This window comes from Raphanus sativus, chromosome 9, assembly GCF_000801105.2.
Source record: "Raphanus sativus cultivar WK10039 chromosome 9, ASM80110v3, whole genome shotgun sequence".
NCBI classification, from domain to species: Eukaryota; Viridiplantae; Streptophyta; class Magnoliopsida; order Brassicales; family Brassicaceae; genus Raphanus; species Raphanus sativus.
The window spans coordinates 17,448,737-17,466,050 of NC_079519.1; the positions used below are offsets into that span (position 1 = coordinate 17,448,737).

The 17,314-nt window shown below is 36.1% G+C and overlaps 2 protein-coding genes across 2 annotated transcripts; both read right to left on the reverse strand.

Moving 5' to 3' along the window:
• Window positions 1–344: 344 nt before the first annotated feature.
• On the reverse strand, window positions 345–4,273 carry LOC108824848 (uncharacterized). Its single transcript, XM_056994843.1, has 6 exons — window positions 4,220–4,273; window positions 2,838–3,872; window positions 1,951–2,102; window positions 1,632–1,839; window positions 1,438–1,481; window positions 345–597 (listed from the first exon to the last, which is right to left on the reverse strand). Exons 1-6 carry the CDS (start codon window positions 4,271–4,273, stop codon window positions 345–347), a joined length of 1,746 nt encoding a protein of 581 aa, XP_056850823.1.
• Window positions 4,273–5,701, reverse strand: LOC130500125 (uncharacterized). The gene is made up of 3 exons (XM_056994844.1): window positions 5,468–5,701; window positions 5,144–5,281; window positions 4,273–5,034 (listed from the first exon to the last, which is right to left on the reverse strand). Exons 1-3 carry the CDS (start codon window positions 5,699–5,701, stop codon window positions 4,273–4,275), a joined length of 1,134 nt encoding a protein of 377 aa, XP_056850824.1.
• Window positions 5,702–17,314: the final 11,613 nt, after the last annotated feature.

Genomic DNA, 17,314 nt, shown 5'->3' on the forward strand with positions numbered 1-17,314 from the left:
ACGTTGTTATTAACATAACTACAACACGACTTTTTTATGCTATGATTTAAAATATGTTATGATAGTCTAATTCGTAAGTAATTTTAAATGCTATGATATTGGAAAATAACTCTTTTTTTTTTTGCTATCGTTGATTTGTTTCGGAAGCTATGATTTTTATTGTCGATTGTTGTTTTCAGAAGAGAAAACTCATTAAGAACAACTAAAACATTCATAAAAGATGTAGATAATACATAAGTCGTAAGGTTTACAGAGCATATTGAAAACAGAAAGCAAAGTCTTAAGAAACAAGCTAATTATAAGTTCAGATATCACCTACTCTTCTTCCTACTTATCCATTGCTGCTATATTCTTGTTCCCAAAATCACAGCAGAAGAAGACTCATCACCCCCATTCTTATCCTTGTTCGGAATATGTGACCCACGAACTATGCACTTTGCTTTTGCCCCATACTCCAGAGTGCAAAGAGTCTTGTACATTTCCTTTGGATCCGAGCTTGCACATAGAATCATTAGAATATTTGATTTGTCATTGGCAAAAGAGTCTTGCATGAAGAAAACAGAAACAAGACTAAATATCTTAAAAGCAGCCACATTCCTGAGGTGATACAGCAATAGAACAAGAAATTCAAATTCACCTGAAGCAGAATAGTCAACTTGCTGTCTGTAAAGGGTACGTGAGAGTCTCCCTTTGCTATAAATTTCACAACTCGCTTTAGTGCAATATTTCCCTGGTTGATCTAGCAGTCTATATTTAATAAAAATAGAGATCAGTTAATTTCAAAACTTTTATGAGAATCAGATTATAAATTGGGAGAGGCCAGAGAAAGCAAACAATTACTTGCTTATTTGCTTCAATTCCAGTCATGTGGGTAAACTAGCTCCTCATGCTCTAAGGGTAGGATGAAGGTCAATCTCACCTCTAGCTTTAGTGATCGCCTAAGCTAGCTTTAAGGACTTGAGGCGCCACCTGATAAAATACAAGTGAGATTAGTAGTTATCATTCAAGTTTATACATTCATGTTTATCCTAAACCATTAAAATAAAATAATCAAATCTTCATAAACTAAACTTAAAACATAGATTTTACGCCACAAAATCTTCAAACAAAACTAAACTTCAATAAAGAAAAAAACGACGTCATCATAACTCAAAAACAAACAGAACTTCAAAACAAGTCATTACTTCTTCCTCATTACTTCAAGCCTGACCTGCAAAAATCAATAAAGCCCACGACTTTAACATGAATCAACACAAAGACTATAACAAGTAACTGATCTCACATACTAAAGACAAATAATAATCTTTGATAAGGTCTTTCTGTGAAACCTTCAGACAAATAAAACTACATGTAAATAAATGAAGGATCCTTCCACCTGTAATTCCTGCTCTGAGAAGGTCTCCACAAGAAGTGAATCATCTGAATAATCATTCTCACCATAAACTGAGTTCATCTACTGTTACCCCTTGTTTAATCAGTACCTGCAAACACACCAGATTCAGACACACGACTTTTAAAATCTTAATAATAAATCCAATTCTGAAAAGAAAACAATGATACCTGCAAAAGACCAGGAGCATCTTCATCTAGAGAAAACAGAAACACACACAAGCACAATGGGATGAAGTAACCTGCTTCTCCAGTCCTCCAATGTCACTGTCATCTTCAGTAGGTTTTCTCAGATTTCTCAGAAATATAATGTAAAATGAAAAAAGGAATGAAAGAACTCTCCCCTGTCGTAAATTCTCTTCTTCTCCATGGAAGTCGAAGTTAAGCTCTGTCTTCTCACCACTGCTACTCATCTCTGCCTCACCACTCTCCCCACTCCCGAGACTCCTGCTGCAAAGTAATCAAAGTGACAAAACTTCTACAAACTAAAACCTTGATTTGAAAACTAAGACCGAAAAAGGTGAATACCTGTAGATCTGATGCCGAAATCAACTCCATAACAAACCCTCACTCCAGCCACTAGCGCTCTCGAGCCCCAACCGAGATTTACGGCGAGCCAAATCAAAGTCGTTGGCTTCTTCCTCGATCCGACACAGCTGAGCTTGGATCCGTTCACAGCTTCTGGTCATCCTCCTCTCGTCAATCTCGTTGTTCTGTGACCGAGGAGAAGAAGAGAAAGAGATAAGAGTATCAGAGATGAAGAAAGACACACCCGAGCTCTGTCTCCGTTTCGTCTCGTCTCTCTTCTCTTCTATCTCTCATGTCTCAAACCCTAGGTAAAGAAAGGGAATGACAAAGATAGGGTCTCGAGATGTAGAATCAGACTGACTCTTTTTTTTAGGGTTCTGGAAGAAAGGGGAAATTGAGATAAGAGAGAGGGAAAACGAGAGAGATAAGAGAGATAAGAGAGATAAGAGGGAATATTTGTGATTTTCACTAAGGTTCCGAATGGTAAAAGCAGTTCAAGCAGGACGGATCAAGCGGATCATGCAGATCAAGCATAATAAATGCAGATCAAACAGATTATGCAGGAGAGATGCAGATCAAGCAGAACAAGTTATTTTAGAAGTTACGAATGGTAAAAGCAGTTCAAAAAAGCAGATCATGTGTTTCAACAATAAAAATTACACCAAAACATCAAAATACATAATGAAAAAACACATAAACAAAGGTAAAACCATTTAATGATTTGTCCATAACATATTTGCAATATTGTCTCTAATGTTCATCATATGATTTCCTTCAGCCATGTTTGTTGTCTCCAAATCACGAGGATCACCTTCAAAATTTTCGTTACTGAAATTTGTGTCCCTCATTACTTCAGCAAAATCCTCATCAAAATAATTTGTAATTCTGATGAAATTGTGTAGTCCCATTGTAGCAGTTACCACTCTTTTTTGAACTGCAATATTATATCTGGGAAAATCACTCAAAATCCTCCATTTCTTCTTCCAGACTCCAAATGTCCTTTCAATAACAGAACGTAGAGATGCATGACATCGATTAAACAGTTCTTGTTTATTCTTAGGAGGAGGACCGTTGTTAAAATGAGACATATGATACCTAGTAACCCTATTCCGAGAAGATCTGTATGGAGCCAAAAAACCTTGCTTATTTGGATACCCAGAATCAACTACATAATACTTGTCTACTGGAGGCAAAGGAAATTCAGAATCACTATTTTCTGCCATCGTGAGAACTGCTGTATCGTGACATGATCCGGGTGCTCCATTCCAAACATATGTAAACAACATATTTAGATCACATATTGCCATGATATTAAATGATGTCCAATCATGTCGATTCCAGTACATTCCTTGTAGTTCAGGCTTCACTTTAACACATACATGAACTCCATCCATAGCTCCAACAAATCCACTAAAATATGGCCAATATCTTCTGTCTGTTTGCAAGCTTTCAGGAATTCGAAGTAGTTCTTGTCTTGTTGGGGTCTTGACATAATCACAAGCAAGTAACTCTGTCGCCGTAAGAACTTCAAAAAACTTTCTATTCACTGTCTCTTGTGTCTGTCCAAACCATATTCCAACATCTCTTTGAACTTCATTATGCCCACAAATTTGCAAAAACATTGCCACACTCTCTTCGATACAAACATTCATCGTTGGATGCAAACCATATTTTGATTGCAATATGTCACAAAGAGATCTAAAAACATCTAAAGACATTCGTAGTAAGTGACGACATGCAGCATCATCTTCTTGTAACCGACCCCAAACATTTCTCCACCCTACACCGCTACCGGTTTGAACTGGTCCTCTTTCAAAATAACGGCTGTAATAACTCAGTGATGGTTGAATTATTAACTCTTCAAATTGCTCATTTTCCAGATTCCATAACTCAATTCTCTCATCATAAGTTGGACTATGGGAACTTTGTGATCGCAACTGACATATACGATAAGCCTGAAAATTTTTTATCACAAAATAAAACTTATTAATGAAAATTATCATTAATCAAAATATAAAACATAACAGAATTACAAAATATAATGTTAAACAAAACATAACCACTACTAACAAAGCACAAATCTTATTAAACTAGTTATCCGATGCGGAGTCACTCTCATGTGTTTCCTACTCGTCTTCTTGGACGTGATGTTTTACTTGTAGAAACATTGTTCCTTAAACCAAATTCTGGTGATACTCCTCTAACAACATTCTCGGAAACATGAACTTCCTTTTCATGTGTTGTAGTTTGTACTTCTGTTTCTAAGGAAAATCCATGTTGAACATTTCTCGGAGGAATATACTGTTGAGCATCTTGTGATGAACCCCATTGTTGAGTGGCCGGTGATGAACCCCATTATGGAACATCAGATGTAGAACCCCATTGTTGAGAATTATGAGGCGGACCCCATTGTGGAACATTTTGTGGACCCCACTGCAGAGCATTTGGAGATGAAGTCCATTGAAGAGCATTTGGTGGTGTACCCCACTGGGAAACATTTGGTGGTGCAGCCCACTGCGGAGCATTTGAAGGTGAATTCCATTGTGGGGCATTTGGCAGTGTTCCCCATTGCGGTGCAGTTGGAGGTGTTCCCCATTGCGGTTGATTTGGAGGTGTTTCCCATTGGTTAAAACCAAAACTCCATTGCCCACAAGTTGGACTGCCAAACTTTTGTCCAGATTCTAACTGTTTTCCCATGTATTCACTGTCCCGCGTATATCCTGTAAGAGCTTGTAAAAATTTCAACTTATCTTCCACAGGTCTTTCAGCCCTATCGATGAAGTACTTGCGCCAAAATCTTTCTTCTTTGAATGCATGAATGCAAGCCCAATAAAAAGTGGTGTCATTTGGAAGCTCCATCGATTCGAATATCTTCACGGCCGTATCAAATTCATTGTAATCACCTTCGTCAAAATAATTTGGACGCAGTTGTTGTAAACTTTGGCATTGAAATTCTCTAAAGCCAGCCATCGTATCTGTCAAAGTTGTCTCGAATGATTGTTTTCTACGACTTCCTTGAGATCCACTTCTGGTAGCAACCCGAGAATTTTCTACACCTCTTTGTGAACTACTTCCACGCCTTAGTCCACTTCGTTGTTGCACTCTAGAAGTAGGAATCTGAAAATTATCAACAATTATCAACAGCAGGTGAAGAATTCTGACGTAAATTCTCACGGTTGAATTAATTTGACTGACGCGTTTCATCATCTATATTTACGCGATAGACTTCTTCATTTTCTTGTGTCTCGGGAACATGCGTGTGTTGCGTATCACCATCATATGTTTCAGAGTACAAATGGTCTTCATCGTTATTTTGACCATCATTCAGCAACTCTTCTCTTCTTTGGTGCAAAGAGTATTGAGACTGTGATTGGACGTCATATAATATGAAACATCGTTGCATCACACCCCACAACTCCGGCGGCTTTCGTTTAAATGATTTCACAATCCTATCTACCTGTTAATAAGATTATGTAGTTTTTAGTCTATAAATTTTACAGAATTGTTATTTCTTAAATATATTATGGGTGTAACAGATTGTGTTACTTACTTCACGATCTCTCCACCATGAATCAGACGCAGATATCACAGATGTAGTAGGATCAACCGAAATGCCCGTAGAATTTTTCATAAGATGCTTGTACTTCTTGTATTTTCTTTTAAGTTGATCGAGTTTTTCTTTGAAGAACCGGTAGGTTACGTTAATATTAAACTTTTGGTTGAATTTATCAACGAGAAACTCTTTACCAGCTGGTGTGGGATCTATGAAACGGTAATCGCTCATGGCAATTGCTCGATCGTACAACTCAATAAATACTCGTTCTCGGTTCGCATTCCATTTAAAATTGTTTACATTCTAACAATTTACAAAAAATTTAACCATTTTAGTATAGTATTAACTTTTCTAATTTTTTTTTAAAAAAAAATTAACTACTTACCCGTGCCGACGTGTCTCTAGACAGATTTATATCTTCATCGTCAGAAAGTGTTGCATTTTGTCGATGATTTGATGTCATATCTACATTTTAAAATTGCATAAATAATATTAGTTTGAGGTAATTAGTAACAAACGGAAAATATATATCATTGAGTATGATATAACAAATTTTATCATATTATATGCGCTTGCAATTTTTTGTAAAAAAAAATATAACTATATTCATATGAATAACATGAGTATATAACTTATATATGTTTAAACAACTGTTTTTTAAAATGTATAAAGTTACTATTATTTTATATAATAAAGGGAGTTAATTGAATTGTCTTTATTGTTTAATAGATACAATTTCAGTTACTAACTCATCAATATTTAATAACTATATTACTCACACCCTGAAAAAACACTAGAACAATAAACTAACCGTAACATATATAAGAAACAGTTACATTATTGTATTCAATTTTCAAGTTTATAATACAGAATTGTACTATATTTAGAAATGAAAAATCTCTGAATAATATTTAATAATTCTTTATAACTGTGTTGTTGAATAAATATACTGTTATATATATATATTAGTTTATTTTTCATTTTCTGCTTTCCAATTGGTGTATTTATAAACTATTATACTAAAAATCTACATTTATATATTATACATTATATAACTTTTACATTAAAATTATTTTTATAAAATATCTCTATATACATGTTTTTTAACATGTTGAATTAAAATATGACACATTTTCCATTTTCAGTTAATATATACACAGTTATATTATTTATTCAAATGCATATGTTATAAATAAAACTGTAAAATATAAATGTTAAAAAAAACTCCAAAATATATATGAGACATATAGAGTTTGCATATACTATATTTTTAATTATTAATATATATTATATCTTATCAAAACTAATACATATATATAATTAAACAAATAAAATAAAATTGAAGTTTGTTTTTACCTTAGGCTGGAGATAATGACCGAGGTAGAACACAGCACAGCACAAAATCACAGCACTTTTTATTACTTCTTTCACCTTACAAAACAAGAATTTTTCCAGTTAGATGTACTATATTGTCAATTATTAATATATATTATATTTGATAAAATAATATATAGATATATATATATATATATAATTATATACAAAACACCATTACAATTATAAACAACTTTAATTCAAATAAAACTAAAGTTTATTCTTACCTTAGGTTGAAGATAATGACTGAGACCCAACACAACACAACACAGCACAAAGTTTCAGCACCCTTTTTAATTCCCACCCTACAGCAACAAAAATTTCTTCCAGTTACCTATACTATATATTATATATTAATGGACAAAGTATATACAATTTAAATTAGAAACCAATACAACAAAACATAGAACTATAGAATACTTTTTTTTAATTGCCACAGTACAAAGTATTTTTTGTTCTTTAGAACATCTTTTTTGATCGTGAAGTATGAAACTAGTAAAGTGGTAGCTGACTTGATTTATAGGGAAATAACCAAAATTTTGAGAATTAATTATTTATGTAAAAAAATTATTGGTTGAGAAAATGGTGGAATTAGCGAACTGCCTCAAATGTGGAGAGGACAGAAGGACATGCAGGACATCTGCTTTTACACAGATAAGGACAAAAATAATTGCATTTGGCAGTTCTCCTGTTTTTTTTGTCCGGAAGATTTTAAAAGTGTGATTGGCATTTGCAGTACATAAAATATTAAAGTGCAGGAGATCTGTCAACGTTCTGCTCCCCCATTCACACCCTAAGTGTGTGGCGGAAAACTTGATTTTAGGTTCTCGCTTACCTAAATTTTTTCATAACGTTTATGTAATGCTATTATAGAGTTACGAAATTTTAAATTTATCTATGATAACAGTTCAGTAAAACGAGTTATAGTATTGTGCTATGAATGTGGACTTTTTTTGTAGTGCTAATTCGCGACTCTAAAACACAAGCAGTAAGAACAATCCTATATTGATGAATATCAAAACTTAGCAATTCTATATTTGGGGCTAATCCCTCCTAACCTATATGAACCCTAAACCTAACATGTGGATCTATTCAGACATGATAGTTGTCACAAAAATCATAGATGAATAGATGAAAAGCATAAATAATATAGAACCAAAACCAATGGAGTTCCAGGAGGACTCTGAAGGAGTTCCTCCCTTCTCTCCTAACTAAGAACAATGAATAAAAGAAAAGAGTAAAGAGTGTAGTCGTCAACAATGGCTTAGAAAATACATAAATAGAGTTTCTGGTCGTCCAAGGGTATATTGGTAATTTGTGTTTGCTTTTGGGCTTCAGTCGGTAATTAAATATACCCGACCCACATTCTGACATCCATATCGATCGATGTGCAGTTTGCTACATCGATCAATATATTCCTCTTTTCGACAGCTTCCTCTAGCGAGGTAGACTGACCACTCTTCAGTAAAACATGCATAACTTCTGATCTAACCGTTGGATTGACCTCAGACCTGTGGTATTGGAAAGCTAATTCAAAGATCTATCTTGTGCCAAAAGATCAGCTCAATTTCACCGTTTAAAGGTCTTCAACAATATCTAAACATCTGATGCGTCTGTGCAGCGCTGCACTCAAAAGACTCCAAAAGACACCAAAATCACCACTTTCCTCCAAATCGTCCGTGAACCTGTAAATACTCTAAATAGACTCCAAAAAACATATAATATATTCTAAAACACTTAAATAACATGGCTAAAAGTGGATAAAATTCATGGTATATCAAGACACTGACAATGGATGGCGTCTAGAAAGAGATAATGAGTTAATGATAAGGGCGCCTTAAGATCGATCAATTCATGCCGAGTGGGGCATGATTGATTTTCATGACCGTGTGGCAGACAATGACAGAAGTGCCAGAAAGGGCCAAAGGACTACAAGCTGGGTAGTTGCATTGGGAGCCATGTGATGCGCCTCAGATCGTAGACCCGAGCCAGGATGATGCGACCATGGCTGAGAAAGATGTTTCTTCAACAAAGGAAAACCAGGATGGATCAATGGCGAGCATACTGATCTAAAACCAGCTGATGAGACTGAGAACGAGCTGAAACAGAGTGTGCACAAGCTGGAACCAGCTGAAGAAAGTCTGCATGAGCTGAAGCCAACTGAAATGAGAGTAGATGAGCTGCATGAGCTGAGTGAGCTACGTGACACTACTTTGGAGATGGATGAGTTAAGTGACACTAACTTGGAGTTGAATAAGCTAAGTGACACTGAAGATGGAGCTGGTTTAGTTGCTGGGCGAAATGGGCATTTTTTAGCCCAAGGAAAAATTCATAACAAATTCAATTTGAGTCTGTTTTACACCAAATTAGACCAGGCCTTTGCTGATGGTCTTCTGCCCATCTGCATCTAAAAATATAAACAAAAAGAGTCAAGGTCGTGGTCTGCATTGAATTCTTCAAAGTCAAATCAAAAATCAACATTTCGGTTCTACAAAAATTCTTTAGTTTTAGTCTTTGTTTGTGTTTTCTAAGTTTCTAATTTTCCTCAATTCTTTTATGTCTTTCTTTGACCACAAGTACTATAAATATGTAACTCCTTTCATGAAGTAAGACAATCGATTTTCCCCTTTATTTTGTGAGTTTATCTCCTTTGTTCTTTGTAGAATACCTATTGTTTCTTGTTGGGTTTCCTCCAAGTAAACATTCTCTATTTCGTTGGACTTTTGTGTCATATCAAGCAACGTTTAGAAACCATTCTTTTGTTAGACTTGTGCGTCATATCAAGCAACAACTGAAGTCTGGTAGTATCAAGAGACTTTCTGCCCCTCTTGTGTCATCTTTCAATCGACCAGTTCTCCCTTTTGGCGAGTTCATATCCCTTAAGTCCGATTGAGTGATCCTTTCCCTATTTGGGGTGTATCAAAGTGGTATCAAAGCGATTCAACCGGTACTATCTATCCATCTTTCTCATCTTCCATATTTTCTTCAAACACTTCTTCTTCTACCTTTCTCAAATCCGGGGCCCTCTTTACCAACCATATAAAAAAAAGAAAAATATCTATTAAAAAATATCAAAAAATTTGATTTGTGGTTTGGTGGTGGAAGAGAAAGCCTGCTGGCTGAGGAGAAATCCAGACTTAGAGGTGTCTAGTACAGATTTCAAACTAATTCTCTTATCTTTCTATCTTGTGTTCATCCCTTGTTTATTTGGAGAAACCATTGGGTTACTTGATTTGTTTTCTTAGAGCTTTGAGAGGAGACTCCTGAGTGACCACTAAATTCCGATAGAAACACTTGTGTGGGTGAGATTAAACACTTGAAAGAGTGAGGATTTTTATCTGCTAACCTTTTGTGTTGAGTAATTTTCAGGATAAAGATGTTTGGACTTCACAAGAAAAGTGGGAAAGAAACATCCAAACGACAAGCTATTTCTCAAACTTCATCTCAACATTTGTTGAATACTTTTGATGAGTTTGTTAATGTGCCAGAAAGGCTAAGAAAACCACAAAAGATGCCAAACAGAAGGTGCAGAGCAAATCAAATCGTTTAGAGATGAAGCTGATCAAATGAGGCTTTTTCGTCGGTTTGATGTCCAAGAGATCTGTGACAAGTTTGAGAAAGGGATGATGAAAGCATTCTAGGACGTCAGAAAGATCAAAAAGAAGAGCACAACCACACGTGCACCTGTAGCTGAACCATCCTGATAACAGGATTTTTCTAAGATCCTATTCAAATGCTGAAGTATAAAGGATGTCAATCCAATTCTAAGAGAACATGAACCACTAGGAATGCAAGACCATGCTTAAGCTAAATGCTATCAAGATATGATAAGAGATTATACTAGAATAAGACTAGAAATGCAATAAAGCGAGAGACTTTCTTAAGATTATGAGATGAGAGGACTCATGGGTTAAGGGACTTAGACCGTGGGTGATCAAACTCGAACTAAGGTGCCAGCTTTCAATCAATCTATCTACCTTAGACCTAGACACAAGACTAAACAAACTCTATCTCTAGATGAATGCTCATTTGCTTCCAAAACTCAAGCATCAAATCTCTTTGGTTGAATGTTTAGGAAGCAATCATTAAAAATAAGTCTAATAGCCTTCTTAACACCTTTAACAACAAATCTCTTTGGTAGAGTATGTTAAAAGCTTAGGAGAGTTGGTTCAGACATTTCATCAAACACCTTGTGGGTGGAAAATGTCTAGAACTCAACTTTAGAGAGGCCAGCCCTAAAGAAGCATTAAAAACACTCTACCAGCAAGGAATAAGAAGGATCTACACCTAAACACCTTAGATCAAACCTAATCACCCTTAATCTCCCTTACCCATGAATCCAAAAGTGGATCTACTCACTAATCACCATGATTACTCTTGAACCCATGAGGTTTCCAAGCTTAATCATGTTTAAGAAAGATGAATAAGAAATTATAAACACTAAAGAACACAAGAAGATGATGATTTGATTCAAGGTAAGAACTTTCACCAAAAGGTTTTGTGTTTCTTAGAGAGAAAAATAAGATAAACTCCCTAAAATGGAGATTACAAGGTATTTATACTTAGGTTTAGGTTAAAGGAAGAGACATAAGACAAAAGACTAGAATGCCCCTTGGAGAAAGCTAATTTTGGTCTTCAAAATGTGATGAAAATGACCCAAGGTCGAGTTGGGTCGAACCGACCCGGTTTGGATGTAAACCGGTCCAGCTTCCCTCACCCACAACTTCTTCCACGCCCGGCATCCTCATCCCGGTCCTGCCAGTCCGGTCCTCGCCCACACGCCCGAGTTATGCTGCACGGTCTGACATGTCCGGTCCTGGTCTTCACGCCCGGCATGTGCTTCCCGGTCTCGTCTCTCCGGTCTTGCCTTTTCACGCCCGGGGTGGTGATTCCGGTCTCGACCATTCCGGTCCAGTCGAGTCTAAAAGAGTAATTGCTCGGCTGAGCATCATTCTTCACCTCTTTTGGATCTTTGAACTCTCAAACACTTCACATCATCTCATAGTATGCTCCAACACCTGATAGGGACATATGAATGCAATATGGATCCTAAAGACACTAAGATCTAAGCTATATGATCAAAATGCACAAGATATGAAGGCTAAAAACAAGTAATTATGCAAGATATCACATCCTTATTCATCAGTGAAAAGTCCAAAGGTAAATCTGAAAAAAACCTTGAAGGTCTAAAAGATTTTTCAGATTCTTTACCAATTTTTGATGAATATGATGAAGAGCTGATTGAAAGTTTGATTAATGGTGAGGATGATTGTGATCTTCTGTCTCATGAATCTGAGTTTATTCTTGATAATGAACATACCATTGCAGAACTAACCTTTTTGCAATCCGAGCATCCAAGTAGTCTTGTTTTATTTCCACAAGATTTCGAGGAAAAGACATTTGACTACCCACATCAAAGACCACGTCGTTTAACTGTAAAAAGAAAGGAAGGCCCTTCCAGTTTCCTTCATGATGAGAAAAAAATAAACACCTCGGGTCCACCACATAATCCTAAGCCATATTTCGAAATTCAAAAACCACACAAAAAAGAAACCCAGATGTAACTAAACCCACAGTTATCATCAAGGTCAAAATGGTATTCAACCACCAAAAAAGTGTCCTTGTAGCACTAAGTGCTCTTTTGTAATAGATAAATTCATAGTGTGACCCGTAACGTAAATTTCTCTAAAGTACTACTTGTTACAAAATAGTTAGGGACATGTTGTGGGCACGGGGGGGGGGGTAACCCAAGAATTGATAGAGGTTGGATCCAAGCTACAACCTGAACACAAAGAGAATAGATTTTTATGGGTTTTTATAAGTTTTTATGATGCAAACAGAAACAGATATGAATAAGAAATAGAATGATAATATGAATAAAAAAAAACGGATAGATTGATAGACATGGGATCTTTGTTGCTGGACTGAAGTCTCTCTCAACAAGGATCTATGGATGGAAGATGGCATGAAGGTGGGATCCGGCCTGTTGGACTGAAGTCTCTCTCAAGCAAGATCAGTGGATGGAAATGGGATGATGGACGCCACAAAGCTCTGTGAAATGAGGCTTTGATAAGTCTGGTTGTTCAAGAGCTGCTTCTCACACACTCAAAAGACTTAGAACAATAGTTTTGACAAAACTAGAAAAACTGTATTTTTCATTCATAAAATTCAAGGGTGGTTTACAAAGACAAACTAAATGAGCTTATATAGGCTCGACCTTGGTACTTTCTAACAGTCTAAAAACGAAAAGGAAAGAAATAAAATAGAAATAAAAGTCTTGGAAGCAAAGGCTTTGATGGCTCCATGGAATCTTCCTTTAACTTGATTTATGCTTTCTTCCAAATGGGAAACTTGTGGGGACTTGTATCTTGATAGCTTCTGAACAAGGCCATGATCTTGAAGTCTTCTTGATATGTCTCTGAATCTCCTTGATGTATAATATGGCCGTTGGTCTTGAAAGATTTCAAGAAGAAACTCATTTAAGGCATTTAGTGTCAATGCTGCCAAAAATGGAAGGTTGGTGGAAATGAAGATCCTCCTGATCTCTTGGGTGGTGGTGCAGCTGAGGACGTCTTGGATGTCTTTTGGGATGGTTAAGATGATCTACTGGCTTCCATAGATAATTTTGGTTTGGACCAAATTGAATTGGTTGGCAACTTTCCCAAATTAATGTCGGTTTGACCGGTTTGAAAAATTGATTGTATCTTGGTATTTCCTGAACCAATTCGCCTGATTTTGGACTCTCTGTATAGATAATAAATCTCTCTTGAAGCCCATTATTTATTCTGGAGAGGACCGCTTCATATTTGGGCTGAAATCTTCTTCTAAACTCTGGTGCTCGCAGATGGATGGGCTTGGGAACCTCCGGTTTGTAAAATTCATAACTTCTTCCTCCGCGAAGATTTTCTTGTAATTCCAAGTCTCAGTTAATCCTTGATGATTTGGCCTTCTAGTAAAATTGGATTCATGACAAAAAGACCTTCTGGTGGTTGAGATATTCTCCTGGGACTGGACCTCTATCGCTGGCATATCCAATGTGGGTGGTTTGGACGGTTTGGTGAGACTCTGGTCGAACCATGGATTTCGTGACCACAACATTCGCTCCCTCTTGATAAGGTTTAGACCTCGAAACTGTATATCCTGCACCAAGATAGAGCAAGTCAGCTTTCATTCTCTTTTGAGGTTCCAAAGTCTTACCTTGGTATTGTTTTGGTTTGGGAATGGATTGTGCATCTGGTGGCTCTTCTTTGAAAAGATGGGAAATGATCACGCCTCTGTCCTGGACATGGTCATTTCTTCTCTTCTGGACTTGATGGTCTTTCACACTCCTATCTTGGTTCTGACCATCATTGGGGCTGATCCTAATGGCATTGATTCAACATCTTGTAACTTCATGGATGTGTCTCTTCTTTTTGGGCAGTGTACTCCCCCTTGGTTCCTGAAAATATTTCACATTCTCTTGGACAAGACAAGTGCATTAATCTCTTCACGGAAATATTAAGAACATGCTGATCAAAAATGAAGCTTACCATAGTTTTGGAATTTGAACAATCAATTGTTCAGATTTTGGTTTCCTCATGTGAGATGGTTCATGACTTACCTCATGGTCTGGTTCCTTACTTGGGACATCAGTAAGCATATAGGTTTCATTTCTACTCCCTGTTCCAAGAACACACACATCAGTACTAGTATCTAAAGGCGGTGTTAAACACTTACCTTGGTGTGATACCTTTAATACTGTTTTATTTGCTTCATTACACATCATGGACTGCTTTGTGTCTTGAACTATCTTCTGGTCCATCACAAGAGTCACGCCTGGTGGTTCATCTCCTTTGAATTCTTGCTCCTTAAGTCCTGTTACAACACCTTTTGACAAAGACAAGTGCATCACACAAGAATTTTGAACCAATAAATCAGATTGAATAAAACTATCACTTTTTATAGGTAAATCTGTTTTCTCTTCTAGTGATGTTTCTTTCAATTCTTTCTTATTTGGACAAACTACAACAAAGTGTCCTCTTTTATGACGTTTATAACATACCTGATCTTTTAAATCCTTAGAGTTAGAAGACTTACCTTGGCTTGGTGCCTCTTCTTTCTTTGGGTTTGGAATCTCTTTACTCCTTGGACATAAATCTTGGAAACTTTTTGAGTCCGACAAGGATTTGGAGATTGTGTTTCTCTGGACCTCAGGACCTGTCTTAACATCCTTTGACAAAGAAAAGTGACTCATACCAGTGGGAGATGATTTATAAACAAATTTATCAAGTATAGGACTTACCTTGGCCTTTTCTTGAAAAATCGGTTTGTATGATTTTTCTTTGTGTCTGGCCAATGTGTCTTGGCTGATGAACTTCTTCTTCTCCATGGTATTTGGGACCTCATTAGGTTGGTATTGATCATAGAAAACCGTGGGCCTCCTGCTTGGCCGAATATGGTATTGATGGTTCAAGCTTCTATGACCTCCTTTTGGCTCATCTCTCCTTGCCTCTTTATACCCATGGCTTGAAAACCTCCTTGGGTACCTTTCTCTAATATATGGTGTTGGAAGTGAGGATACATACTTCCTGATCAAGCCATCTTTAAGATCTTCCCACGTTTTGATAACCTCTCTTTGACTCTTCCATCTTGCACCATCTACACTTTTCCACCATTTGTATGCACTTCCGGTGAGTTGTTTGATGGCATGGCTAAGTCTTTCTTTCTTTGGCACGCCATGGTATGAAAACCAATCATCCATGGTTCTCTCCCATGAGAGATAATCATCTGGCCAGATGCCTCCTGAAAAAGAATAAATCTTAACATCATTAACATATTTAGAATCATGATAAGAATGAGTTAAGTATTTATGAGTGCAAGAAGTTTGATGTGGAGTGATCCATGAAGGATCTGGTGGCTTGGGCTCAACATAGCCAGCCTCTGGTGCATCTCCAAATCTTCTTTCTACAGGCTGTGGTCGTTGGCCTGGTGGCTTATTTAATTTTCCCAACTGAGCAATCTTAATTTGAAGCTCTTGTAGAGCTGCGGACTGTTGGGTCAGTGTAGCTCTTAGGCTTTGGCCGTGTCTCTCCTCTTCCATTGGTTCCTGAAAACAATCTCAAAGAGCAAGTGAAGGTATGGAAAGCTTCGGTCTACCCAAAATAAATCATATGCACAATGCAATTTACACTAAACCGAGAATTATGCAAATAATGAACCAAAATGAAATAAACTAAGATGCAATATTTTTCTTTGGTTTTCTGGATGCAATCTCGAAATAAAACAATTATGGAATGCTAATAAACACAATGAAATAAAATATGGAAAACAAATTAAAGCTGATTTTTTTTTGAATTTTCTTTTAAGATGCAACAATTAAAACCAAATATGCAAATGATATGAACTATGCTTTAAAACTTTTTATTCTGATTTTTCTTTTTATGAAAGAATGAAATGAATACAATATGAAATGATAATAATACTATGGAAAAGAAAGATGAAATGCAAACTAACAATGATTTTTTTTTGAGTTTTTGTTTTAGTTTAAAGAATGCAATGAACCGAAAAATATGCAACAAATGATTTAAACTAAGATGAAAGATATTTTTTTTTGAATTCAAATAACAAACTTATGAAACAGATATGGTATGCACGAAATTAATAAAATGCTATGCCTTTTTATTTTTTTATTTTAAATGCAAGATTCAAACAAGAAACAAATATGGAACGCAGATTTTTTTTTTGACTTTTTAATTATGGAAACAAAATAAAAGGGAAACTAACAAAATTTCGAAACTAAATGCAATGCAAACTGAATCAAACAAAACTTTTTATTTTCTTTTTCGTGGTTTATAAGGATGAACAGCAAGAACAAAAAAACAAATTGCAGAAACAAAACTTGAACTAAAGAGACCATTTTTATGGAGTTTTCGATTTTATAAATGAAAAAAAAAACAAATGCAAGCAAGTATGAGATATGATGCAAGGATAGAATAGATCTGATTCAGGAGCTTTGAGCTCTCATACCAAAATGTTGTGGGCACAGGGGGGTAACCCAAGAATTGATAGAGGTTGGATCCAAGCTACAACATGAACACAAAGAGAATAGATTTTTATGGGTTTTTATAAGTTTTTATGATGCAAACAGAAATAGATATGAATAAGAAACAGAATGATAATATGAATAAAAACAAATATAAAAGGGATAGATTGATGGAGATGGATCTTTGTTGCTGGACTGAAGTCTCTCTCAACAAGGATCTATGGATGGAAGATGGCGTGAAGGTGGGATCCGGCCTGCTGGACTGAAGTCTCTCTCAAGCAAGATCAGTGGATGGAAATGAGATGATGGACGCCACAAAGCTCTGTGAAAGGAGGCTTTGATAAGTCCGGTTGCTCAAGAGCTGTTTCTCACACACTCAAAAGACTTAGAACAATAGTTTTGACAAAACTAGAAAAACTGTATTTTTTATTCATAAAATTCAAGGGTGG

What these genes read in the sequence shown, in the direction of transcription:
- LOC108824848 (XM_056994843.1), bottom strand. Translation starts at nt 4,273, where the DNA reads ATGGGGTTCATCACCGGCCACTCAACAATGGGGTTCATCACAAGATGC. An exon ending in TCATCACAAGATGCTCAACA is followed by an intron (nt 3,873 to 4,219) that starts GTATATTCCTCC and finishes AAAAATTTTCAG; the next exon opens with GCTTATCGTATATGTCAGTT. An exon ending in TTGCAGTTCAAAAAAGAGTG is followed by an intron (nt 2,103 to 2,837) that starts GTAACTGCTACA and finishes CCTCGGTCACAG; the next exon opens with AACAACGAGATTGACGAGAG.
- LOC130500125 (XM_056994844.1), bottom strand. Translation starts at nt 5,701, where the DNA reads ATGAGCGATTACCGTTTCATAGATCCCACACCAGCTGGTAAAGAGTTT. An exon ending in CATGGTGGAGAGATCGTGAA is followed by an intron (nt 5,282 to 5,467) that starts GTAAGTAACACA and finishes GTCCAATCACAG; the next exon opens with TCTCAATACTCTTTGCACCA. An exon ending in AGACACAAGAAAATGAAGAA is followed by an intron (nt 5,035 to 5,143) that starts GTCTATCGCGTA and finishes GATAATTTTCAG; the next exon opens with ATTCCTACTTCTAGAGTGCA.